The 27,582-nt window shown below is 41.2% G+C and overlaps 1 protein-coding gene across 3 annotated transcripts in view; it reads left to right on the top strand.

Moving 5' to 3' along the window:
* PHTF2 (putative homeodomain transcription factor 2) overlaps positions 1 to 27,582 on the top strand; it is a 67,136-nt gene that overhangs the window by 32,540 nt on the left and 7,014 nt on the right. For 2 of the 3 annotated variants that reach the window (XM_035126715.3, XM_060279516.2), the window contains exons 4-15: positions 1,835 to 1,904; positions 3,318 to 3,476; positions 5,471 to 5,636; positions 6,522 to 6,686; positions 12,418 to 12,619; positions 15,717 to 15,875; positions 16,872 to 17,090; positions 17,302 to 17,430; positions 19,632 to 19,904; positions 21,521 to 21,652; positions 25,001 to 25,087; positions 26,575 to 26,730. In XM_035126715.3, coding sequence (XP_034982606.3) covers positions 1,835 to 1,904; positions 3,318 to 3,476; positions 5,471 to 5,636; positions 6,522 to 6,686; positions 12,418 to 12,619; positions 15,717 to 15,875; positions 16,872 to 17,090; positions 17,302 to 17,430; positions 19,632 to 19,904; positions 21,521 to 21,652; positions 25,001 to 25,087; positions 26,575 to 26,730 — 1,917 coding nt within the window. The remainder of the gene's footprint in view (positions 1 to 1,834; positions 1,905 to 3,317; positions 3,477 to 5,470; positions 5,637 to 6,521; positions 6,687 to 12,417; positions 12,620 to 15,716; positions 15,876 to 16,871; positions 17,091 to 17,301; positions 17,431 to 19,631; positions 19,905 to 21,520; positions 21,653 to 25,000; positions 25,088 to 26,574; positions 26,731 to 27,582) is intronic. The other variant, XM_060279517.2, reaches the window with a different exon arrangement.

Genomic DNA, 27,582 nt, shown 5'->3' with positions numbered 1-27,582 from the left:
TTCTGTCTTTCCTCCTCGGAGAGAGAACTGCAAAAGCAAAAGCTATACAGAGCAGAAACAGCATATCTCAATTTCCTTTCACAAGACTCCAATAGTGCTGGAATGTAAACAGACATGTGACATGTAACAATCACACACATCTGCAGCACGGGAGGAATAGAATTCTCAACACATTCAGGGCTCTAACTATCTATCATCTCTCTATCTCTCTATCTATCTATCTATCTATCTATCTATCTATCTATCTATCTAAAAAGGTAAAGGTACCCCTGACCGTTAGGTCATGTCGCGGACGACTTTGGGGTTGCAGCGCTCATCTTGCTCTATAGGCTGAGGGAGCCAGTGTTTGTCCGCAGACAGCTTCTGGGTCATGTGGCCAGCATGACTAAGCCGCTTCTGGCAAACCAGAGCAGCACACAGAAACACCATTTACCTTCCCGCCGGAGCAGTATCTATTTATCTACTTGCACTTTGACATGCTTTCGAACTGCTAGGTGGGCAGGAGCTGGGACCAAACAACGGAAGCTCACCCCGTCGTGGGGATTCGAACCGCCGACCTTCTGATCGGCAAGCCCTAGGCTCTGTGGTTTAGACCACAGCGCCACCCGAGTCCTATCTATCTATCTATCTATCTATCTATCTATCTATCTATCTATCTATCTATCTATCATCTAGCTATCTTTTATGTATTTAAGCTAATTAATTAATATTTAGCATTTAAGCTAAATTCCAGTGTGTGTTTTCCATAAGAGGAAAATGCATATGATACTTAACAGCTTCTAGCAGAGTATGAACAGGATTAAAATAAGTTGCTGCATTTGATTTCAGGGTGTAGCTGAAGATTACGAGATGGACAAATTGATATTCAGTCTGCAGTCTAGCACCAGCTCTGGAGAATGTCAGTGTAGGACAGTACCTGTCAGTAAAGAGGATGTTGAAAGGCTGCTACTGAGAAGGTTGTCCAGTTGTAGAGGTTGAGATGGGCCAGGGGGGCTACTGAGTAGTTCAGAAGGGTCAGTGTGATGTGATACCATGTTTTGCCATACTTTCGAGGACTAGCAGATCGGTTGACAGAAATGCAAATAGGAATCTCTCTAAAGCAGGATGAATAGTAGCTAGATAAGTTTTGTCCTCAATATCTTGGACATTCTGATATTTTTCTCCAACGTGACAAGTTAATTTAGAAACTTGTTTTAGATCCTTACTTTAGATACAAATACTGAATACTGGGGTGTGTTCTGATTTTTTAATTTAGTTTTTTCTTAGTCTGTAAATTTACACAAGTTTTAGCTTGGAAGCTTCGTGATGTACGTTTTGTCTCTCAGAAAGACAAACTTCAAACACTTAGGAAGAGGCCTGTAATAAGTTTACATCTATTCTTCTACCACAATTTGAATTTCAAAGTCTAGTGGATATGTTTCTTTGAAAATTAAAGGCAAAATGAAATAGATGTCAAAGTAAGTATTTACTAACTCTGGCAAGCATGTGTGTGTTCGTATGTGGCTGCATAATTGAACTTAATTAACTCCTTTAGGTGTTCTGGAAAATATAATAAAAAAGACAGTAATTTACATTATAGCTTTGTATTTGCATCAGCAATATAATTGTATTTTTAAAGCAGAATTTATTTTTCATTAGTAGAGATACATGGCAAATTGGAATCTTTCTTAAAAGTAGATTTCAAATTGGAAATAGTGCACAGCTCAGGAGATGAAAACCTGATAACTTTAAGTTCACCGCAGTTACTGGCCCCTGCTCATATTGAAAACTGTTTTTCCTTTATTGTAATGATGATGGTGATGGTGATGATAATAATAATAATTGCATATTACAGGGTTTGAGAAACAAGCCAAAGAAAACTGGGCATGTAAAGCCAGATCTCATAGATGTTGATCTTGTAAGAGGTAGGTATGGATTTCTTAAATATGGAATGCAGTATTGATCAATATGTCAATTTATTTATTTATTTTATTGTTTTACACGATAGAGTGCATTTGGGGACATCTTTTTTTAAAGGGGAAGACATATGGTGTTTGTGTATTTCCTAGCCTAGTTATACCCCATCAGTGTGCAGCTTATTGCAGGTTGGGCAGTTGCAATGTAAAAAATCTGTGGACAGATTCATGTGTAATTGATTAAAAGAAACCAGAATGCTGCTCAAATATGCGTTCTCAGATTTATTTATTTTTAGATCAAGGGTAGGCTGGATTTGCAAGGTGAACTTGGAAGTAATAGCCTGCAGTTAAATCTTGCTGCAGTTCTGAACTTGCATGTGCACAACATGTGGTGTTAAATACATTCACTTCCAAGTAGTTTCCCTCTTCAGAGCAGTGAAATGCAGGTTGCAGGAAGTAACTCCAATAAAGGTAGCGGAATTTCACAAAGCTGCTAGAAAACACACTTTCATGACTTGACATAGCCTGTTTGGAGTATGATTGCAAGATGAGGTTAGAGGGAGTCTCCCTCATCATAAGACATTTAATGATTGTGATTTCAGGAGCAATGAATGCCTCTAGCATTTGATTGTGACTAATCTCTAGTGCTCCTGAAATCATAATCATTAAATGTCTTACGATAAGAGAGGTCCCTCTAACCTTATCTTGTGATCACATACATTGTATATCCTAGACATATTTTGTTATTGTCCTATACCAGGGGTGGCCAACTCCCAAGAGACTGTGATCTACTCACAGAGTTGAAAACTGGCAGTGATCCATCTATCCCCTTTTTGGGGGCTTCAGATCAAAGTTGTTGAGCTTTTTTTAGGAAGGAAAAGAAAACCCTGTTGGGGGGGGGTCAGAAGGTTGCCGATTTGAATCCCCGCAATGGGTTAAACTCCCATTGCTCAGTCCCAGCTCCTGCCAGCCTATGCAGTTCAAAAGCACCCCAAAAGGTGCAGATAGATAAACAGGTACTGCTCTGGTGGGAAGGTAAACGATGTTTCCGTGCGCTGCTCTGGTGTCGCTGTTCTGTTGCGCTTAGTCATGCTGGCCACATGACACGGAAAAACTGTCTACAGAGTGGACAAACGCTGGCTCTCTCGGCCTGTAAAGCAAGATGAGCGCTGCAACCCCAGAGTTCGTGACTGTACTTACCTGTCAGGGGTCCTTTACCTTTACCTTTTATGAAGTACTACTACTTAATTTGCTGAAAGTACACAGCTTTAGAAGTTCAGTTTCACACACAGGAATATGTTCCATGTAAATATGGCATAATATATCTCACGCAAAGTCTTAGGATTTTATCTTAGTCAAATGGTAATTGTAAATTGTCCATATTGCTATGCAACCTAAGTGATTTGTTTGTCTTCTGTTTAGGCTCTGCATTTGCTAAAGCTAAACCAGAAAGTCCCTGGACATCTCTGACTAGAAAGGGGATTGTTAGAGTTGTTTTCTTCCCATTCTTCTTCAGATGGTGGCTACAAGTGACATCAAAGGTTATTTTCTTCTGGCTCCTTGTCCTTTATCTTCTTCAAGGTATAACTGGATGACATTATTCATTTTTTAAAAATGCATTGATTAAAAAATGGACCAAATCTTATCTTTCAGAGTTCTAATAATGCATTTTTTAAACTTAAGTTACCTCAAAAGTTAGAAGCTGCTATAAGGATGAAACTAAATTACAGCAATTCCCAAAAATGTTAACTTTTCTTAGAAGGACTTCATAGTCTAAGAATAAAAAAAGAATTTGAGAGAAGGATGTCATTTTGGCACTCCACAGAATCATAATGAAATGAACAAAGGGAAACAGAAACAGTTCAGTAAGGTATTCATTACAGTGTTTATTCTTTGAGCTTAGAGAGTGATTTCATATCACTAGAAAACTATATTAAAATGTATTCTATAACGACAGTTTCCTCACCACCTATTTGAGATATGATAGTAGATAGTGTTATTATTCTACCCACGCCTATTTATATTTTTTATTAAGTGTGGTAATACCTATACAGCAATATTTAAATTAAAATTGCCAATCACATGCCTGTGATCAGCCAGCATTGCCTACAACAGGGGTAGGCAACCTAAGGCCCGGGGGCCGGATGCGGCCCAATCACCTCAATCCGGCCCGCGGACGGTCCAGGAATCAGCGTGTTTTTACATGAGTAGAATGTGTCCTTTTATTTAAAATAAATCTATGGGTTATTTGTGGGGCATAGGAATTCGTTCATTTCCCCCTACCCCAATATAGTCTGGCTCACCTGGGTCTGAGGGACGGTGGACTGGCCCATGGCTGAAAAGGGTTGTTGTCCCCTTGCCTACAGGACTAAGCACAATACAGTGGTACCTCGGTTTATGAACACAATTGGTTCCGGAAGTCTGTTCATAAACTGAAGCGTTCATAAACTGAAGCGAACTTTCCCATTGAAAGTAATGGAAAGTGGATTAATCTGTTCCAGACGGGTCCACGGAGTACTTAAACTGAAGCGTTCATAAACTGAAACATGGGTGTAATTGGTTTCGGAAGTCTGTTCATAAACTGAAGCGTTCATAAACTGAAGCGAGCTTTCCCATTGAAAGTAATGGAAAGTGAATTAATCCGTTCCAGATGGGTCCACGGCGTTCGTAAACCGAAAATTCGTGAACCGAGGTGTTCATAAACCAAGGTTTCACTGTAGCACTCTTCACAGTCATGTTTGTTAGGTATTCAGAGGAATACTGCCTCTGATTCTGTTGATAAGATATAACCATCATGTTGTAACTTTATAAGGGAGTTGCTTCAGCCCCCAGCAGTGGCCCTTGGCCGGGGGCATCACTTATCTAGACAGTGAGCTTGGGGCCTCTTGGTGCACTGACCTTGCCCCATCTCTATCCAGGTAAGCAGCAGTGATGCCAGTGGCAGGAGGGCAGCTCAGCACACACTGTTCCTGACAGTCCCTTGATTATCCACATTGCACTGTTCTTGACAGTCCCATTAATTATCCACATTGCAGCACTGCAATAATTCAGTTACAGTACATTGATATATTATTTCAGCTCCTTCAATGGTACTAAATTGCCTAAAGGTACAAATTGAGGCACATATATTAGATGTGCTGCATTGTATGCCTGTCCCAATCCTATTTTGTTGTGACTGTTACAATGGTTTTGAATATGTTTTCCAGCTGTCTTCTGAGATCAGCAGATCTGAAAGCTTGTGCTAATGTTTGTATGCAGTAATATAATGTAATCTTGATGTATATTGCTTATATTTAAAAGGTTTTGTCACAACAATTTTGGAAAACATGCTAACTCTTCAAATAGAGCACTATAGAAAAACCAAGCTTTTAAGATCAATTGATTTCAGTGAGCGTTTGCTCTATGTTTAAATTTCCTGTATTGATTTTTTAAAATACTGTACTTAACTTTGGTTTGATCACATTTATTTCTGAGTTTAACAAAAATGACTTATTAACAGTATCATTTGCTTAATTATGAATTATTGTTGCGGATTTAATTATTCACTGGTTGTTTTTCCCCCATGTCTTTGAAAGTTGCTGCAGTGGCCTTGTTCTATACAGTAGAAGCCACACATAATATACCTCTGACTGAGGTAATAGGTCCTGTATGGCTCATGTTGCTCCTTGGAACTGTGCATTGCCAGATTGTTTCAACAAGAACCCCTAAACCACCTCCAAGTACAGGAGGGAGAAGGCGAAGGTACAGTTTATTTTAACATAGTGAGCCTTTTCTGCATGTGCTTACTTTTTATTTCAGAATCTAAACTACTTTTGAAAACGGCTTAAAATCTGACATTATGCATTTTTTAAAAAATGGATGCGGGTGGGGGTTGACCTTCTCATGAAATTTAACTGCTATAAATACTGTTTTTTAACTGCACCCAGTATAGATTGGTATCTCTTATTGGTATCAACACAATAGAACTAGGGACAGCGGGTGGCGCTGTTGGTTAAACCACAGAGCATAGGGCTTGCTGATAAGAAGGTCGGCGGTTCGAATCGCCACGGCGGGGTGAGCTCCCGTTGCTTGGTCCCAGCTCCTGCCAACCTAGTTCGAAAGCACGTCAAAGTGCAAGTAGATAAATAGGTACCACTACAGTGGGAAGGTAAACGGCGTTTCCATGTGCTGCTCTGGATTGCCAGAAGCGGCTTTGTCATGCTGGCCACATTACCTGGAAGCTATACGCTGGCTCCCTCGGCCAATAGAGCGAGATGAGTGCCGCAACCCCAGAGTCAGTCACGACTGGACCTAATGGTCAGGGGCCCCTTTACCTTGCAATAGAACTAACTAATGGGGGTGCAGGAAGCTATTAGTGATTAGTCAAAAGAGTTAAATGCATAATGTGCTCATATTTTTGTTTTTTTCTGGACTGGTGGTGTCTAGTTCAGAGGGATGATTTTTGTGCTTAGAGAAGATGCTGATGAAAATGTAACTTTTCTCATGTACAATAACAAACTGTCTGTTAAGCCCAGTCAGTGGCTGAATTCAAAGCTCTTTGCATGCTTACAAGAACGCTGACCGTGTTGTAGTGCTAGCGAATGACACTTACAAGATGACTTCCACTTTTAATCTCTTCTGATGAAGGAAATTAAGGAAAGCAGCACATTTGGAAGTACATAGGGAAGGAGATGGCTCTAGTACCACAGATAACACACAGGAAGGAACAGTGCAGAGCTACGGTACAAGCACCTCTTACAGTATTGGCGCTGTCTTCAGAGATATCTGGCATGCTGCTTTCTTTTTATCGGGGTTTGTATTTTATTCAAGGCTATGTTTGTCTTAAAGATGCACTGTCCTTTTTTCTGACAAAGTAATCATTCATCTGTACTGCTGACATCCTTCTGTACATCCAGCTAGCTTTAGTATAACCCTGTCAAAGTATTCCGGCCCCTGTGGCTGTGTTCTTCTTACTTTGGCAAATGAAGACAACTTTTCTTATGAATGCCATGTGGATATATAGAAACTGATTATTTAGGTGGAAAATATTGGGCAACCATTGCCAAAGGGCAAGAAAAAGTAAAACAAAAACAGGTTCTATTCTTCAAAAAGTTGCTAGTTGTCTTGCAGTGTAGGTTTCCATATTCTGATATTGTAGTTTCAGTTCATTAATGCAGTGGTCTTCAGCCATTCCAGATCTGGGCTCATCTTTCATCTCAGCCTGCAATATAGACCCTATTTTTAGGGGTCCTCCTCTCCTGATTTTATGTGCTGGTTGTTTGCAGTTGTGAGGGAGAGAGTTAATACTTTGTTTGTTTCAACTATAAGGGCTGGTACAGTGGTACCTCGGGTTACAAACTTAATTCATTCCAGAGGTCCGTTCTTAACCCGAAACCGTTCTTAACCCGAGGCGTGCTTTCGCTAATGGGGCCTCCCGCTGCTGCCGCACCACTGGCGCACGATTTCTGTTCTCATCCTGAGGCAAAGTTCTCGACCCTGCTAAAAACATTTATCTTTAGGCATGTGTTTTAATATGGTTTTTAGCTTATTGTTGATTTTAATTATTTTTGAAGGTTTTACATTGTTGTTCTTATTGAGGTTTTTTTTTTTTACTGATAATTTCAATTTTTATCCTTTTTGTAAGCTACTTTGATTTTTTTAAAAAACAACAACAACAACCAAATGGTATATAAATTGTATGACATAAATAAACTTTAAAGTGAGTCACTGACGCAGTTGTGGGTCATATGCCATCTACTGAAGACCTATGCAGTAGTGAAATGATGCAGTCTATGACTAGCAATCAAAAACAAAAATTTTGCTCCAATTAGATTACAAAAAAAGCTAAGGGTTGTTGATTGGTGTAATATATGTAGCTTTAAAAGCTATTAAATCCTGTAGATGTAAATTATCCTATAGCCTGCTTTTTAAACTATGCATCTGGCCAAACAATGATGATTAGTTTCTTTAAAAATTTGTTCCAAACGGTTCAGAAACAAGTATATTAATGCACTTGTATTAAGCAGTCGGGAAAAAGGATACTGCAGCTTCCTATCATCTACATGTTTTACATTTTATGTGTTCAGCATTATTACACTAACGTATGTCACACTGATGCTGTTATATGATTATGCTGTTTCCTGTAAACTAAAATTGTGGCCTATAATCACCACATGTTGCTTCTGGCAGGCCATTTAAGCACGTCGAGGCAATAGAGGTCCCATCCCTCTTTAATTTTAAAAACACAATTCTGCCTTAGCTCGTGCTTGATCTCAATTAATTATAATTTTAATTCTGCCCTAATTTTTCAGTTGCATTTTCATCCTCTATTTTAATGTTTTGATTATGTACTGTATTTCAATATTCTTGTGTAGAAATGTTTCTAATAAATTCTACACAATGTAATTTATATTTCACTGTAAAGAAGTTTGCAAGGTGTGGAAATCTTTCATATTTAAATACATTTTGGCTGTGCTCTGTGTTCAGAGCAATGGTGATCTAGCTATGCAGTCCCAGAATATTCATGACTTCCAAAGCAATTACTTGCATCATCTACAATACAGAAATAGGCCTTTTGAAAAAAATTCCCTTCCTTCACAAAGACTCAGAGGTCCTTGTCAAATTCTTTCCATGTAAATTGCCTTATTTTTATTCAAAGAGATGTGGTACAGCTTTTATACCCCAATGTAGGAAATTCAAAGCTGTAAGCTTAATTTTGTTTTGCAAAACATGGAGGGTTTGGGTTGCTTAAAAAGTTATACATTATAATGCATTTGATGTAGTAAGCTTGAAGCTCCCATGTGAAAATGCTTGGATGGCTTACTTTAGCATCAGTGAATTTAAACAGAACTCTAAATATGCTCTGGGGTTTTTTTTTGAGAAGCATTGAAAAAGAAACTAGAATATGACACAATGAGAAAATTTGTTTGTAGAGAGAAAGCTAATCCAATAATCTTGGAGTTTTGAGATTGTTTCCAGTTAAACAATTGTTATTTGAAGCTATCCTTCACAAAGTCAAAGTGCTTTAACTGAAGGCTCTAATAAATGCTAAATATGGCAACTCATTGATACTTTTCTTCAGAAGAGCCTGTTTGTAGCAGTAGATCACAGCAGAACTTGGCTTTATGAAGGTTCATGGTGTTGTTCCTCCTCGTCTTACTGCTAGTGCTTCAGTGTTAGGTGGAACAAATTAGAAATAATCTGATTAGCTTTTCTCCTTTTGCATAAGTGGAAGTACAAGTTTCAGGTATTTGTTGGGCAGAGCAATCTTACCACATTTTGTCTGCCCCAAAACTTGCAACATTCAGCTTCATTGGATATCCACAAGTTCTAGTGTTAGGCTTGAGGGAGAAAAGATTTCCTTTATCCACTTTCTCTCTGCCATGCTTAATTGTATAAACTTCAGTCATATCACATCTTCTTACCTTTTCCCTAAAAAAAAAAACAAATGCTGTAACGTTTCCTAATAGGGGAGCTCTAACTTCTAGTTTACGGACCCAGGTGGCGCTGTGGGTTAAACCACAGAGTCTAGGGCTTGCTGATCAGAAGGTTGGTGGTTCGAATCCCTGCAATGGGGTGAGCTCCCGTTGCTCGGTCCCAGCTCCTGCCCACCTAGCAGTTCGAAAGCACATCGAAATGCAAGTAGATAAATAGGGACTGCTCCGGCGGGAAGGTAAACGGTGTTTCCGTGCGCTGCTCTGGTTTGCCAGAAGCAGGTTTGTCATGCTGGCCACATGACCCGGAAGCTGTCTGCGGACAAACGCCGGCTCCCTCGGCCTATAGAGGGAGATGAGCGCCGCAACCCCAGAGTCGGACACGACTGGACCTGATGGTCAGGGGCCCCTTTACCTTTAAACTTCTAGTTTTAAACAAAATGCACACTTGTTTCCCTGAGTGGTGAGAAGTTCCAGGGAAACATCATTTAGCTGGCTTTGATTTTCTTTGGAAAAAGGTCTCATTGAATGCTTATGGTATTGCTGTAATATTTAAATTTCTTAAAAAATATATACAGGATGAGCATAAGGCTCCCACAAACAGCAGATTCTGCTGTCCCACATCAGATGTTGAGATACAGTCCCTCAAAAGAGACTTTGCAGATTACAAATCTTATAATTTCACCTCTTCCCCAGTCCTACTTAGAAAATGCAGTTGCTGTTCCCTCTCTCTTGCTGGAGCAGGATAGTAAGAGTGAGGCATGTTCTCTAACCATCTCTTAGCTTTCTTGACTATTTTCTTGCAATCTCCCCGACAACAGAAGTGTCTAGCAACTTTGCCTGTTGAATATTGAGGAAATTTATGCAATTGTTCTGGCCCTCATTGCCACCGTTTCCGTCAAAATTCCTTTGCGGTAACCAAATGACTATCTTGGAAAAATATTGTTGCATGCATTTGGATCACTGAGCTACGAAAGACACTTGGGGCTCCAGCACTTACCCAGGATTTTGTTTCCTTGGAATGAAGGTCAATAGAGACTCTGGTATCTTAATGATTTTCTTATATGTGGTTTTATTTACACATATATACTACCTGAAAATGAGGTGGAGGGGCTCACAGCTTTAACACTCCAGCAGATCTTGCCTCCCCATTAGGTTCCCAGGGAGAAGCCATAATTTTGGGTCCAGCGCAAAGCAATGCAGGCCTCTTCCAACATCGGTCAAAACCCAAACACATCCCCTGTTGGCCTATTGATCTCCACCCTAGGGTGACCTGGCATCCAGTAAAGTGAAGTGGGAAATGGCTGACCCATTCCTCTCTAAGATGCTGATGATGGCTACTTAGCTGAGTGGCTATTACCAAAGCAAAGGAACTGGTTTGACTGGTTCACTGAGTTTCCTCCTACAGATTCTGACCTCCTGGGTACAGGAACAGAGGCCTGGAAGCAACCCAAGGGTATCCTCCAGACTGACCTCCCCACAAGGTTTTGTTTTTTGCACTCCACCATGTAGAACTGCTACTCAAGAGAAAGCCAGATTGTAATAGATTTTCATAAGATACTAGATTATGTCAAAAGGGTAGTTTAATTCTCTACTTTGTTGATTGTACTTTGCTTCTTCTTCTTTTTTAATGTAGTGGCTTCCTTTGCAGTTCATTGACCACAGGCATTAACAAATTAAGGGTGTGTTTGTTTTGTTGACTTCCGTTGTTCTTTGTTCTGGATTATGTTCTACCTATAGACTTGAAATAGAGAATTTTTTTTCAACAGTGGATGTTTCAGATTCTTTTGAATCCCTTTCGTGTGTGTGCACATGCAGATTAGCATTCAAAGGTGTGGCTGTCCTTGGGAACCTCGGGTTCTCGTAGCTGTGACCTTTTTAGCACTGTGATTTGAGGGATTAATTCAGACAGATATACTTTGTATTTAGTTTTTACTTTACTGATACCCATATCTTACCTTCTTGCTTTAATATTTGATCCAAGTGGACTGAGACCCAATAGGCAGTGCTGAAAATTGATTGGCTGAAAACTGGAACATGGGGAAGAGTCCCAGGTCTCAACTTCCCAGTTTGTCTTCTGTATGAAGAAGATAGGTCCGAAGAGTCTCTTTGATGCTGCCATAAGGGCAGAGTTGACAAGGACTGTGTTTTATCTTCCTGTTACCTTGGGAATTAGTTTCCTCCAGAGGGCACATGCAGGGCTGTGCAAAGCTGGTAATAAGCCCAGATCTGATGTGAAATGTAGGTCCCATTTCAATAATCTTTACCAAAAGGTCCCCCTTTGCCTCTACCAGGGGGACTTGGAGTAGGTCTCCTCAAAATCATAGGCCCATGCCAATTGGCCCACCTGCCCCTCTCCCCAGCTCTGTTCTGGCCTAGGCACATGCACAGTATGGTAAAGGGTTTATGCAACCACACAATGGTGAAAGCAAGAGGTTTTGCTTTCCCTTCCAAGGATGCCATTCGCAGCAATGCTGTTCTTTACGACCATCAAGAGGTGGCTTCTCCCCACCTTGTAGATCATAATTATTAAATATGCAGAATATACAATCAAATCAAGGACCAATGAAACAAAACACAAAATAAGCAAAATAAAGTAACTTAGCTGGTAAATATAAGCAGTGTGTTGCACTGCTTGGAGTTATTATGTATGTTTTGTGTATCCTTTGCTGCTGTTCTCTTTTGTGATGCATTTTATCACCTTCATCTAGTCTTTTGTTGAGATTCTGCTGCTTAGAGAGGCCTTATACTCTACTACTGTATTGCTTTAAATAGTACATAGAAATAAATTTAAAGAGGAGTAAGATACAATTAGTCATGGATGGTTCAAAATGACATGTTTTCAAGGGGGAACCATGACAGTCATTATTGCTTTGTTCATGGGCATATCCAAACCTTTGTTTAAGTTAAATATCACCTTCAAGACTAGCAGTTGACTTTGGCAGATTTATATATCTCAAATTCTTTGGGGGCACTTTGTAGTTTAAATTTACGATCTGTTCATATGTGAAATGTTGCATGCAGATTTCTGTCCTTGTACAGAATAGAAATTTGGGAGACAAGATAAGGAGGAACTGTAATGCAAACAATTATTTTGTGTATATGTTTAGAGCAAAGAAAGCAAAGAATTCAATAGATAAGTCAACAGAGACTGACAATGGGTACGTCTCGCTTGATGGAAAAAAGACCGGTAAAAACAATGAAGATGTTTTACAATCCCAGGAGCCGCAGTGTGAAGTTATCAGATCAGAAGAGACATGCTGGAGCACAGGAGCAGTCAGAAATTCATTCAGTAATACAAATAATCACAAAGTGAGTATCTCATTTCTTCTAGAATATTTTTATAGTTCAGCACCAATATTTTCATATTATGAGAATGCAAGAATTCCCATGCTGGATTAAGACAAAAAGGTCATCTCACCCAATACTTTTTCCCTCCCTCCCTCTCTCTCGCATGCATTTTTTTTTTTTTAAATATTTTTATTAATTTTCCAATTAAAACCAATTATATCACATTTCAATATTTCAAATTATACACATATATATATCAATCAAACCGAATGTTATGCCAAATCATCTAAATAATTTATTTTTGGGTTCCCATGCTTCAAGAAATTGGGAATTCCTCGCAACTGTCCACTGCCGTCTTATTTCTAAAGTTCAAATCGTCCTCCAAGCTCATAATATTCCAAATCTTCCCCTTACTCTCTCGCATGCATTTTAGATGATCAGATCTCATACGAATAGGCTGAGATATAAACAAGTCTTTTGCTCGCAAACACAAACCCTTTATAGGAGTCAGCAAAAAACAACAAAATCTTCCACTAACTGTAGCGTCACAATTATTGGTTAACAGCTTTGGAATTAGCCAGGATACTAAATCATAGGTTGAAGTTAGATTAATATCCTGGTTTTCTGCAAACCTTTTAACTACCGTGTTTCCCCTTTTTTAAGACGTAGTCAGAAAGTAAGCCATGGCAGCATTTTTTAGCATTAGTGAGATCTAAGACACCCCCCGAAAATAAGACATACCTCCATGCGAGACCGCCGAGTGCCCCAGCCAGCCAGAGGGGCCTGGAACCGGCTGCTGTTGCTGCAGAGAACGCATGGAGCGCCCTGCAGCGCCTGGCCTCTTCTTTTCTTTTTTTTGGGCTGCCCGAGGCCTGCCGCCCCGCCCTGCAGCGCCCTGCAGCGCCCTGCAGCGCCTGGCTTCTTTTGCGGGGGGGGGAGCTGCCCGAGGCCTGCCGCCCCGCCGCCGTAACCGGCGGCTGCAGAGCGGAGCGCTCCGAAGCGCCGAGCGCTCGGAGCGCCCTGCAGCGCCTGGCCTCTTCTTTTTTTGGGGGGGAGGAGCTGCCCGAGGCCTGCCGCCCCGCCGCCGTAACCGGCGGCTGCAGAGCGGAGCGCTCGGAGCGCCCTGCAGCGCCTGGCCTCTTCTTTTTTTGGGGGGGGGAGGAGCTGCCCGAGGCCTGCCGCCCCGCCGCCGTAACCGGCGGCTGCAGAGCGGAGCACTCCGAAGCGCCGAGCGCTCGGAGCGCCCTGCAGCGCCTGGCCTCTTCTTTTGGGGGGGGGAGCTGCCCGAGGCCTGCCCCCCGCCACCGGAAGCGGCGACTGCAGGGCGGAGCGCTCTGAAGCGCCGAGCGCTCCGAAGCGCCCTGCAGCGCCTGGCCTCTTCTCTTTTTGTTTGGCTGCCCGAGGCCGGCGGCTGCAGAGCGGAGCGCTCCGAAGCGCCGAGCGCTCGGAGCGCCCTGCAGCGCCTGGCCTCTTCTTTTGGGGGGAGAGCTGCCCGAGGCCTGCCCCCCGCCACCGGAAGCGGCGACTGCAGGGCGGAGCGCTCCAAAGCGCCGAGCGCTCTGAGCGCCCTGCAGCGCCTGGCCCATTCTTTTGGGGGGAGAGCTGCCCGAGGCCTGCCCCCCGCCGCCGGAAGCGGCGGTCTGCAGCGCCGAGCGCCCGGAGCGCCCAGCAGTGCTGGGCGGAGCGCCGAGCCAGCAGCCTGCCGCCTCGGTGCCGCGCAGAGCGCCCAGCAGCACCCCGAACCAGTGGCCTGGCCCCTCCGAGGAGGCCTTAAGGTACCGTACAAGACATCCCCTGAAAATAAGACACCGTGTTCTTTTTTGAGTAAAAAAAGTTATAAGACGGTGTCTTAAAAAAGGGGAAACACGGTATTAGGTCCACTTTGGGACATTAAGGAAAATATTGTGGGAAATATAAGGGGGATCTTCTAAGAATAGTCAGGAAACATTAGCCAAGGATTTTTGTCACACTCAATTTTTTTGATTTTTTTTACTTTTCCGGTCTAGGGTGCTGACTTTACACAAAACCTTTGTGCAAAGTAAAAGGCACCCCTCTGCAACACTAGAGTTGTGGTGCGTGAAAACAGCCTTTTAATCTTAGACCAGACAGGATTTACCTCCAATCTTAGACCTGTGATGTTTAGCACTAAGTTCAGAGAAAAAAAGATCCCTCTGTCTGCTCTTTCCAGGGGATCTCTAAAGAACAGGTTAGAAATTTTACCCCTGATTGGAATAGAAAGGGCTCATTCTGCTCTTTAGAGCTTGCACCCCAGGCAGAGTACTTTACTTGCCAATCAGATTGGGAGATAAGGAGAATGGGCAGTTCCCACAGCATCCTGGGCCAGATGTCCCTGCTAGCCCATAGTGAACTCCTTGCTGTACAAGCTTGTCCCTTCAGAAAGTCTTAAGTCCCTTGACTTAAGGGGACTTACAGTAAGTCTTCAAGGGATTTGATTGACCTCTCTTCAGACAGTGCCTTGTGAAACTGGAACATGCTACCACAAGATGGCTACCAACCTGGATGGCTTTAAGAGGAGTTTGTACAAATTCATGTACAGCAGTGAATGCAATATATCATTGGCATAGCTCCCTGGCTTCAGTTGGCAGTAAAATATTGGTTTACAATCCCAGCAGTGTTAGCAACCTCCTTTTAAATTCTTACAACCTACTTACTCATGAAGGTTCAACTAAGTTTTACTAAGAAATTAATGAACATTAATTTAATGAATAAAGTCTGACACTTTGCTGGTTCTGGGAATTATAGTGGTCTGGAATTTCCTGGAATTAGAAGCCTTTGATTAAATTCCAATATTTATTGGTTCCAGGAATTTAGAAATGTCTAGCACCCATAAGCTCATAACAATACAGAAAGATACTTGTTAGGTTGGCTAATCACGTGCTCTGAATTTTTGCCTGCAATTCTTCAGTAAGCAGTGTGCAACCTTGTTGCATAGTAACAGTACTATGGTGATGGTGGAGAAAATATTGCTTATGTCTGATTTTACAATTATAAAAATGTACTGTATAGAGAATAATTGTAATGCATACAAAGTGGAATTATGTTACACTTGAAGTAAAAAAAATAGTTTTTACTAACAGCCAATTCTTAATTAATCTAGGATAATCACAGAACAGTGACAAATATGTCTGATGAAGTTTCAAGCGAAGAGGGACCAGAAGCAGGATATCCCTTGCGCCGTAACGCAGAACGTACTTCCAGTGACTGCACATTTCGGAACAGGAAATCCCATCATTATAAGAAACATTACCCTGTGGAGGTATGCTCTTGCAATGATCTCAAACAAACTTTCATAAAAGCAGTAGGATATATAATTGGAAAAACTATTTCCCCTAAGAGTTCATAGTCTCAAGGGGGGAGGGACCCTCAGCCCAGTGGGTGGCTGTCAGGGATAGGGCTCTTCAGGTTGCAAAATTGACTTTCTAGAGATATTCTCTTGGTGTCAGCTCTTTCTTTTTGTTGGGTGGTTGTGGTACAAGGATGTGTATGGCTGTTCTGCATACGGTAGGTGTCGAAGCCATAGCCTGAGTTGTGTCCCCCTCCCCCCCCCCAACAACCAAGGGAGAACAAGGACAGAGCTAAGTGGCATTATTAGAGCAAGGAATAAGATGTCCCCTTGGGCTAACAAACCCAGTGGTTTGTTATGTTGCGGAAAATAGAGCTTGTAATAGAGCTATAAACCTAGAAAATTATCAGAAGACATACTATTTTTTGAAATATAAACATCACTAATTCTAAATACCAAATGTCTGTTTCTGCATGGCAAAAGGGCTTTATTTTTACAAACGGACGTCTAGGCATGTTTTTGATTTTTAATTCAAGTTGGTTATAATAGGCTTACAGTAAGACATCCTATAGCATTTACAACCTACTTCATCAAATCTAAGCCAATCAAAAATATTTTAACTCCTCTGAATAGCCCTCACCTACTCTTTGATTTTAATAATATATGACTAAATATAATTATTCTTCAACGTCCTTCTTTATTATCTTCTGATTATCTTATTCACCTGCTGTTCTACCTTGTTATTTCATTTTTTTTATTCAGCAAACTGTGATTAAGTGAAATTGTTCTACCTAGCTGATTTCTTGCATTCCTTTAGCATACCATACTGGTTGTTATGGTTGTTATCCTTGCATTCTTTCAGCGTCCCAGACTACTAGCTCCAATGCAGTTTTAGGGAAAAAATGAGTTTATTATTGAAATAAGAAAAAAACCATGTTCTCCTTCAAATATGCAATTTCTATCTTTCAGGATATCCCTAAATCAGGCACTAGTTGCAGTTCGCGATGCTCAAGTTCCAGACAAGATTCTGAGAGTACAAGACCAGAGTCTGAGACAGAAGATGTCTTGTGGGAGGACCTTCTGCATTGTGCAGAGTGTCGCTCCTCTTGCACCAGTGAGACAGATGTGGAGAACTCTCAAGTTAACACATGTATAAAGAAAGAGTATAGAGATGACCCATTTCACCAGGTTAGTGGGAAAAGACCACATTGCGTGTCCTGCCAAATCTATCGTGAGTTAGAATTGTGGCAGAAAAAGAGGTAAACTGAACAAAATGCATATAGGTAGTTATGTGCAAATAGGCATTTTTGGTAATAAAATACTTATTTGTAATGGTAAATTAGTGCTTAGTATACATTGTCCAGAATAACACCTTCTTTTTCCTTTTTCTTTTACACAGAGTCACCTGCCCTGGTTTCATAGTTCTAACCCTGGGCTCGAAAAAGTAAGCGCAATTGTTTGGGAAGGTAATGACTGCAAAAAGGCTGATATGTCGGTGCTTGAGATCAGTGGCATGATAATGAACAGAGTGAGTATCTATTAGAAATATTTAACTTGGCTTTACCCAAGTTAAAGATACTTCTGTTTCACTGAAGGGGTGCACAGTGATGTCTGTACCATATTGCAGTTCTGTAGGTTTCAATTTGCTTCGTATTCAGTCATAAAAGTGGACACAATCATTTCTTTTTAGCAACAAGTGGGGCAGACCTGTCTAGAGTTTGCCTCACTTCCTTTGCCCAGTGTGCAGATTACACAGAGCAGCTGACTACTAGTAGCCCATATAATAAATAAATAAAAGATCCACAATTTATTGGCAGAATAAAAATTGAGTACATTTACTTAGTTCAGTCTGTAAAACTAGAACACCACTACACATGAGCATGAAAGGCTGGCTAACCTGAACAACTTTCCCCCCCCCAAGTTTCAGAAATAGTAGGTTGGATTCAAAAGACTAATTGTGCAAGCAGCAACATTTCCTTGATTTTTGCTAATTATCCCCTTCCCTCCTTCACATCCCATACTGTTCCCATGGGTTTCCCAACAATCAGGATTGACTTTTTGGGAACAGCAGGGATCTACAGTGAGTAGGAGGCAAGAACACAGAAATAAAGGGTATCCCTTGGGGGGGGGGGCTGTGGACTTTCCCTCCTTGGAGGTTTTTAAGCAGAGATTTGATGGCCATCTGCCATGGATGCTTTAGTTTAGATTCCTGCACTGCCGGGGATTGGACTCTTGAGGTTCCTTCCAATTCTACAATTCTGTCATTCTATTCTATGAAAACTGAATTGCATGGGTGGAATTTTGCTTGAGATTCTTAGAATGCAACTTGTTATCATTTTTGATCCTTTGGCCCTTCATCCCCTATATGTATAGGCCCTAGGAACTGTCCTTTTAATATTGACCTTTCAACTCTGTCTTAACAAATTTGAAAACCGTTCTGGTATATTACATATTTTCAGCGTATTTTGCAAAAAACTACTTTTATGGAAGAGTACTAAACAGTATTTCTTAACATGCTACTTTATATTATAGTGCTGGGCTTTTTTTTTAATAATAATTTTTATTGATTTTTTTTTATAAAAACAAAACATACAAAGCATATACAATAAACTCTGTCCCTTCATTTTCCCTCCACCCACAAGACCACTTCTGCCACCAGTGATACCCATGGGCATTGGGAAACAAAGGGGTCCATTTTAAGCTGGGTTTGACCTCCCCCCTCCCTCCTCCCCCCTCCTCCCCCCCCCTGCCACTGAGAGGACAGAGGCGGAGGAGCTCTGAGGTTTGGCTTATCCCCCAGCTAATTCTTCAATGTAACTCAACAACAAAACCACAAATAGAAAAAAAAGAAAAAACATGAAAAAAGAAAAAGAAGAACATATAAATTCCAAATCTTATTTTCTTAACAGTTTGTTTGCGGCTTCCACGATTCTCTTCCTCCTGGATTTCCTAACTTCTTTAATTAATTATGGCGGGTTTTCTATTCTAATTCAAAATCTTATTCTTATTATATTAACTTAATCCTCCTCCTTCTTCATGCTGCCCCCCTCCGAGTCCCCTCCTGCCACTAGGGTAACCCGAGGGGTTCAGCAGTCAAAAGGTTCCATTTTTGTGTCTGGGTTTCCTTCCACCCCTCCCTCTCCCCTCCAGACACCCCCTGCCACTGGATGCCAAGAGTAAAGAGTGGGAGACAGGCAGTTCTCTACCCAAACACCTCTCTGATCACCAAAAATATTAAAAACAAACTCTAACTTATTTCCTCAGCCATTCTTCTGCTCCCTCCAGAAAACTCTTAACCCTAAACTTTTAAAAAAATCTCTCCCTCCCCCCTCCCAATGTCTCTTCCCCCAATTGGATCAGCATATCCTTTAGCAGGCCAAGATTCAGACACCGTTATTCATCAGGCAAAAAAGAAACCTTAAACTAAAGTTTTCACCCCACACCAGTTCTTTCCCACTTCCACTTCCAGGCCTTTGCTCCCCCCTCTTCCTGCCTATCCCTCCCTTCACTAACACCACTCCACATTTCAGTCTCTCCAGGATTTTCATTTCGGTCAATCTTCTGTAGTGCTGGGCTTTTGTTGTTTATAGTATTTTTATAATATAGTTGGCTTGTTTGTTGTTATGCTGGGGAAACCCAGGCAGATGGGTGGGGTATAAATAAGAAATTATCATCATCATCATCATTATTGTGTTGAGTTTTAAAAATATATATTTCTCTCATCTTTAGGTAAACAGCTATGTACCAGGAATAGGATATCAGATTTTTGGAAATGTCGTCTCTCTAATCCTGGGTTTAACACCGTTTGTATTTCGAATTTCCCAAGCTAAGGATCTGGAGCATTTAACTACACATTCTGCTGCTGAACTTTATACTATTGCATTTGGGTCAAATGGAGACGTGATGGTTCTTTCCATGGTTATAGTATGCTTCATAGTTCGTGTTTCCCTTGTATGGATATTCTTCTTTTTATTATGTGTGGCTGAGAGAACCTACAAACAGGTAGGCATTTGCAGCAAACTCCTCATTCACATGAAGAAAGGAACTGCAATGTATTATTATGTTTTCCTTTTTGGCATATATGTTTTTGATATAGAACACAGTTTTACATATTTATTATCTTATTATTTTAAGATTTGCATCCTCTTCTTCAAAAAAATTATAGAATTGAAAATTAAAAGGAAAATAGAATAGAATTAAAAGGAAAATAAAAAATTATTATTTTCCTATTATTTATGTTTTATTACATTTCTTTTCTGCCTATCCTTGCTAAAGTGCTCAAAGAAGTAGTTCTCCCTTTCCTCTACTTTGAAGTAGTACAGAAAGGAGCTGTGCTTTTCACATTGCTTAATTCACCAAGAAACTGCCACAAAACAAACTGTGGTGCATTAAATTTTATGAAATTGTTGTTGGCATTCCAACTGTCTCAAAAGACAATGGAATGTGCCTCTGGGGGTGAAATCAAACCTCGTGTTAGCACTGAATTGACCTCCCCGGGGCAAGCCTGGGCAGTGTGTATGGAGGTCCTGGGCTGCCCAGACAACAAGATCCGTTTGGCACCAGCATGGTTGCCGGAGTTGCCGGAAGGAGGCATACAAGGGTGCCAACCAACACTCTTAGGGACTCCACTCCAGATTTGTGCAGGGTTAACTCCTTAGCCCTTTCTCCTCCTGAAGATGTCCTGCAAGGCAGTGGAGGTTTAGGAAAAGAGTTTTCCTTCTCTTAAATGGGCTTCCTTCCCAGGCTGATGAGCCCTACCTGCCCCTCATTTCCTTCTACAGCAGTAACCGCCTTCTTAACTGTTGCATCCACTTTTCGTCTTATCCACTCAAATTGCTAGATCCTGTCTTCTCATGCAGGGGAAGTGAGGGTTTGAGACCCATCGGCTACCTTCACCTGGTTTAGCCAGCCATTCACAGCCATTGTGGCTGCTGTCTCATGCTGACAGCTTCTAGGAGCCACAGGTGAGAGCTGAGTGCAGAGTGGAGACCAAAGGTGGACAAAATACCCCAGAAGGAGCACAACATGTTCTCTACCTCTCTGCTAACACTACATATACATATGCATATATGTACAGTCATACCTTGGGTTATGAATGCTGCGGGTTGTGCATTTTTGGGTTGTGTACTGCGCCGAACCAGGAAGTACCGGAATGGGTTACTTCCATGTTTCGGCGCATGCGCAGAAGCACCAAATGACGTCATGCACAGAAGCGCTGAATCGTGTCACGCGCATACGCAGATGCAGCGCTTCAGGCTGCAAACGCTGCGGGTTGCAAATGTGCCTCCCGCATGGATCACGTTCGCAACCCGAGGAATGACTGCATATAAATATAAAATTTGTATACAATATGTGTACAAATATTTATTTAATAAATTTTATACCTGAGAATTAATATATAAAGTGTGTAAATGGAAATTTCCAACTTTAATTTGACCACAATATTAAAATACTGTATGGACAATATGTAAAGCATCTAAAGTTACAACAGCTTTACAATGGTTTAAAAAATCTGTATTGGTATTATGGGTATTTCATAATATTATGAAAACCAAATGTAATCAAATTCCAAATGCATTTCAGTTCTTAGTTCACTAAACGTAACGTATCGCTTACAGAGGCTACTTTTTGCCAAACTCTTTGGCCACCTAACATCTGCAAGAAGGGCACGGAAGTCTGAGGTTCCTCACTTCCGACTAAAGAAGGTGCAGAATATCAAAATGTGGCTTTCCCTCCGCTCCTATCTAAAGGTTTGTTGGCCCTTATTTTTTGTTTGCCATGTATGCTTTTAAACCAGATGTGTGTTATACTGACAGTACTTAATACTGAGCATTGCCCTCTTCTGAATTTTTGCATTTCTCCTGAGTTTTGTAGTACAGGTAAGTAAGTATTTCTCATTGTGAAAATCAAGAGGTGAGCAACTGAGATCTTCTGCCAGTCTTAGTTTTAGCAGGTCACATTTTTATAAGGCCAAACTTTCTTCTTTCTGGTTAGGCAGAGTGGTTTTAAAATGACACAGTTTGGCATAATAATTTCATTTTTGTAGTCTGAAATATTGTGGAAAGAAGCCTCATTTGTAAAGAAGAACCCTTAGGGTAATGCCTTTTAGTTGTTTTATTAAATCAGCTGACTTTGCCTTAGTTAAGAAATAAATAAAAAGGAAGGTTGTTTTCTTGATGGACTTTAAAAAGCACAGGACTAAACATGTAACTATTAATAACACTTCTGACAGATGTTTCTGGGAATTTGTGTTATTTTAGTCCTCATATGTCACCGTTTCCAGCAGTGTAGAGAATGCTTCTGCGTTAGTGTCATAGGCATCTGTTAAATGCTGCTGTGATGCCGTATCTGATGCTGAATGTTACAAGACCCTTCCCCACACTGTGTTGCATTTTCTCTCCCCACTCCCCACACTCTGTGTTATTTTTTATTGTTTTCCCCTCTTCGGGTTCAGTTTGCTTGCTCTCTGGAGGATTGGAGCACATACTTTATGTTTCAAGAATAGCGTCTTCCCCTTCCATAGTACAGTTATGCTTTTTGATGCTCTGTCTTTTACATATGTATATAAATAAACCCTGTAAAAACCAAGCACAGGGTTTGGAACTGTTTACTCGTGAGGAAGCAACCAACACCATTACAGAAACCTAAAGCCAGGCATCTCCAAACTCCCCCCTCCAGATGTTTTGGCCTACAATTCCCATCATCCCTGACCACTGGTCCTGTTAGCTAGGGATCATGGGAGTTGTAGGCCAAAACATCTGGAGGGCTGCAGTTTGGGGATGCCTGCCTAAAGCTGATGCGTCCTACCATTCCAGGTTAGCACAGCAGTTCATTGTCCTTCAATAAAAGTTGCAGAATAGCTTCTTAATAAACCAGCTCTGCACTTTCATCCTCTAATTCGAGAACTTTTGTTTGGCGTTCTCAAGTCTAGGTCATACTGTCTTTCTAAGCTACTGATATTTCTTATGTCTACACCCCATGCACAAGGCAGGAAATCCTTGTGGTTGTTGTTTAGTCGTGTCCGACTCTTTGTGACCCCATGGACCAGAGCACGCCAGGCACTCCTGTCTTGCACTGCCTCCCACAGTTTGGTCAGACTAATGTTAGTAGCTTCAAGAACACTGTCCAACCATCTTGTCTTCTGTCGTCCCCTTCTCCTTGTGCCCTCCATCTTTCCCAACATCAGGGTCTTTTCCAGGGAGTCTTCTCTTCTCATGAGGTGGCCAAAGTATTGGAGCCTCAGCTTCAGGATCTGTCCTTCCAGTGAGCACTGGGCTGATTTCCTTCAGAATGGATAGGTTTGATCTTCTTGCAGTCCATGGGACTCTCAAGAGTCTCCTTCAGCACCATAATTCAAAAGCATCAATTCTTCAGCGATCAGCCGCCTTTATGGTCCAGCTCTCACTTCCATACATCACTACTGGGAAAACCATAGCTTTAACTATACAGACCTTTGTTGGCAAGGTGATGTCTCTGCTTTTTAAGATGCTGTCTAGGTTTGTCATTGCTTTTCTCCCCAGAAGCAGGCGTCTTTTAATTTTGTGACTGCTGTCACCATCTGCAGTGATCATGGAACCCAAGAAAGTAAAATCTCTCACTGCCTCCATTTCTTCCCCTTCTATTTGCCAGGAGGTAATGGGACCAGTGGCCATGATCTTGGTTTTTTTGATGTTGAGCTTCAGACCATATTTTGCGCTCTCCTCTTTCACCCTCATTAAAAGGTTCTTTAATTCCTCCTCACTTTCTGCCATCAAGGTTGTGTCATCAGCATATCTGAGGTTGTTCATATTTCTTCCGGCGATCTTAATTCCAGCTTGGGATTTATCCAGGCCAGCCTTTCGCAGGATGAATTCTGCATATAAGTTAAATAAGCAGGGAGACAATATACAGCCTTGTCGTACTCCTTTCCCAATTTTGAACCAGTTATTCCTTATCCAGTTCTTAACTGTAGCTTCTTGTCCCACATAGAGATTTCTCAGGAGGCAGATGAGGTGATCAGGCACTCCCAATTCTTTAAGAGCTTGCCATAGTTTGCTGTGGTCGACACAGTCAAATGCTTTTGCATAGTCAATGAAGCAGAAGTAGATGTTTTTCTGGAACTCTCTAGCTTTCTCCATAATCCAGCGCATGTTTGCTATTTGGTCTCTGGTTCCTCTGCCCCTTTCGAAATCCAGCTTGCACTTCTGGGAGTTCTCGGTCCACATACTGCTTAAGCCTGCCTTGTAGAATTTTAAGCATAGCCTTGCTAGCGTGTGAAATGAGCGCAATTGTGCGGTAGTTGGAGCATTCTTTGGCACTGCCCTTCTTTGGAATTGGGATGTAGACTGATCTTCTCCAATCCTCTGGCCACTGCTGAGTTTTCCAAACTTGCTGGCATATTGAGTGTAGCACCATAACAGCATCATCTTTCAAAATTTTAAATAGTTCAGCTGGAATATCATCACTTCCACTGGCCTTGTTATTAGCAGTTCTTTCTAAGGAAATCCTACAGTAAGCTAATTTCTTTTCAGCCCTGCTGTCCCCAGTCTTAGAAATAGCGTTTTTTTCTTTGTCCTGCTTGTATGCTACTTAACTTTCAGAGAATCTGAAGAAGTGTGCATGCACACGAAAGCTCATACCAAAATAAAAACTTAACTGGTCTTTAAGGTGCTGCTGGAAGGAATTTTTTTATTTTGTTCCGACTACGTCAGACCAACACGGCTACCTACCTGTAACTTTCAGAGAATTGTATGCATTGTATTACTGTAGGTGACTTGTTAGAATGATAGCAGATATCTTTTCATGCCCCCCCCGTGCATTACTTGTAGGAGGTGGATTGTAGCACATGGTAATTGGAGAATGGCTTTTCAAGAGATTGTGGTGATGCAGCTGAAATTCACAAAGCTGTCTTATTAGAACAATTTTCTTCCAGCCACTATTTCTCCCTTGTCATTAACACCATACTCCTTTAAACCATAGGAAGCAAGTATTTGATATTTTGCATTTAAAAGTTGTCATTTAATTGCATTATCAGTCTATAGACATGTCACCCCATTTACCAGGTTTCTTGGTTAATCCTTCCAGAGAATTACTCAATAAGTTTCCCTTTTATTTTCCAGCGTCGAGGTCCTCAACGATCAGTTGATGTAATAGTCTCATCTGCTTTTTTGTTGACTCTTTCAGCTGTATTTATCTGCTGTGCACAGGTAAGGAAAACCTGACAAGAACCAATTTACTTAATTTAAAAACCTTGCAGTAAAATAACTTATCTAACCAGAAAATATGCGTACACACTCTGCGTGCGTGCGTGCATGCATGGGCCTAAAGATTTGCAGGATGCCTGAATGTTGTTCAACTATTTGCCTCGTATCTGTACTTAAAAAAACAACTGCTCTGATCTTTCTGTGATTGGATTATGAGCGCAATCAAAGCTCTGTGTTCCACATTTGCACTTAGGGGGAACTAAAAACTGCTATCCCCCCCCCCTTTTGGCAGAAGCAGATTAAATCTTCAGGCACAGGAGCTCTCCTGTGGATTAAGCCTACTAATTTGCACACAAATAGGTCCAGGGGCTTGGGTGAGCAAAGGAAAGAAATATTCATTTCCCTCCATAATCCATATTAAAACAAATAGCTTTATTAGGCCAACTAAAACTCCAAAATCTATACTGGTTTCATATTTTTGAGTAGCAGTGGTGGGGGATTGTCTTGTACTCTTTCTTACCTTAATATAAGATGTGACTGACTGGTGGTCTCTGTTCATTATGATGTTGGTCGACAACTTCCTAGGGTCTTCCTTTCAGCACCCATCAAGTGATGGGTGCTGCATTTTCAAAGGAATGCAGTGCCAATAAGCTGATGGATGCTGAGAGAGAGCCCCTGTTTACAACTGACAGCATACTTTCAAAGGGACATGGCCAAATTAGGACCACTGCTTGAACTAATTAGACGCAGAAGTCAGAGATTCCCCACTACTGCATTACAAGGTGAATCTATCCTGATCACTGCCTGTGGGGTGCTGAAGAATTCAGGAGGATTTTTTCCACAAGCAGCATAGGGCACAATATATTTTAAAAAGTTAAAATAAGCTTTTAACTAAAACCTCTGTTGCTTTGCTTTAACCAAAAAATTCTCCAGTGCTTCAAAGGCACCATTTAGACAGTCTTGCTTCTTGCAAAACCCATGGAACTCGAGTACAGAAACATAGATATATTGTATGTTGAAAGGTATAAGGATGACGAGAATAGAGAAAAACAAAACCAGGCTTTGTGGGTCCTGATCTGATTCCAGCTGCTTTGTTGATTTGGGATTGGACTCAGGGAGCACAGAGCTACTGCACACCCTGCATAAGACCCATGAAGTTGGTATTAATTAGGCACCATACTAATGAATATCAGGACTCAAATGAGAAATCAAATGATATTTAATTAGCTCTGTTTTAACCTGAGTGAACAGCACACTAGGTTCTCCTCTGCAAACACAGAAACAAACGGAGGCTGTCCTAGACAATGTTGTAATTTTACACATCTCCATTGAATTCAGTGAGACTTACAGAAAAGAAATTATGCATTGTACCCTTAGTCTTTAACTAGATTGTAAAAGTATCTATGTTGTATGATAACTTGATTCTCTGGGAAGTCTAGATAAATTTGAACGTGTTTCCTACCTTGAGTTTTATTTATTTTCCCTTTCAGCTACTTCATGTACATGAGATCTTCCTTGATTGCCATTACAATTGGGAACTAGTGATATGGTGCATTTCATTAACTCTCTTTCTTTTAAGATTTGTTACACTTGGGTCTGAAACAAGTAAAAAATACAGCAATACCTCAATATTACTTACTGAACAGGTGAGAACTCTTGGTAAAAGTGATGAATGCATCTCAACATGCAGTGATGTCTGGCACTGTGTCTTGTTTCTTTTCAAGATGAGTGAACGAAAAATGTCTTGCTAGTATAGATTAGGCATGAGATATTGTTGTTTGATCATGCATTTAAAGATTAGTTGACTTGAAGCCTATATAAACAATAATGTTATTACACTATTTACATATTGCTTTCAGTTCACATGACACAAGTCCACAAATTAGCAGATTGACTCTTCAGAGTATGCTGCTGAGGAACACCAGAGATTCAAATATGTTTGACTATTTGAATAACACATGGACTTGAGTTTCTAACAGTACATATTGTGGTAGTACCTACAACCGTTTTGTAAAAGGGAAAACTAGGTCCCATTGCTTCATAAGCTTTTGAAGTACAGTGGAACCTCGGGTTGCGTACCGTCCTCCTTATGAATGCTTCGGGTAACGAGCTCCGCTAACCCGGAAGTAGATTTCCCTAGTTGTGAGCTTTGCCCCAGGATGCGAGCGGAAGCCGAGCGTGGCAGCAGCGGGAGGCCCCATTAGCGGAAGTGCGCCTCATGTTAAGAATGGTTTCGGCTTAAGAACAGACCTCCGGAACGAATTAAGTTTGTAACCGGAGGTACCGCTGTAAATGAAAGTACTAAACCAGGAATTCTGTGTTTGACTTTGCGTACTCTTTCGTAAATATGGTTGCTGTAGTGCAATACGGGTGCTGATGAGTTAGTGTTTAAACCACTCGGAACAAGACTTAATTATAAAGTAAGCAAACCAGCTTCTACAACCTGAGCCTGTGTTCATCTCCAGAGGCCCTCTAGGTTCCCCACTATCTTGAGTTTA

This window comes from Zootoca vivipara, chromosome 9 (assembly GCF_965207765.1).
Source record: "Zootoca vivipara chromosome 9, rZooViv2.hap1.1, whole genome shotgun sequence".
NCBI lineage: Eukaryota > Metazoa > Chordata > Lepidosauria > Squamata > Lacertidae > Zootoca > Zootoca vivipara.
This window is presented reverse-complemented; position numbering and strand designations above follow the sequence as displayed.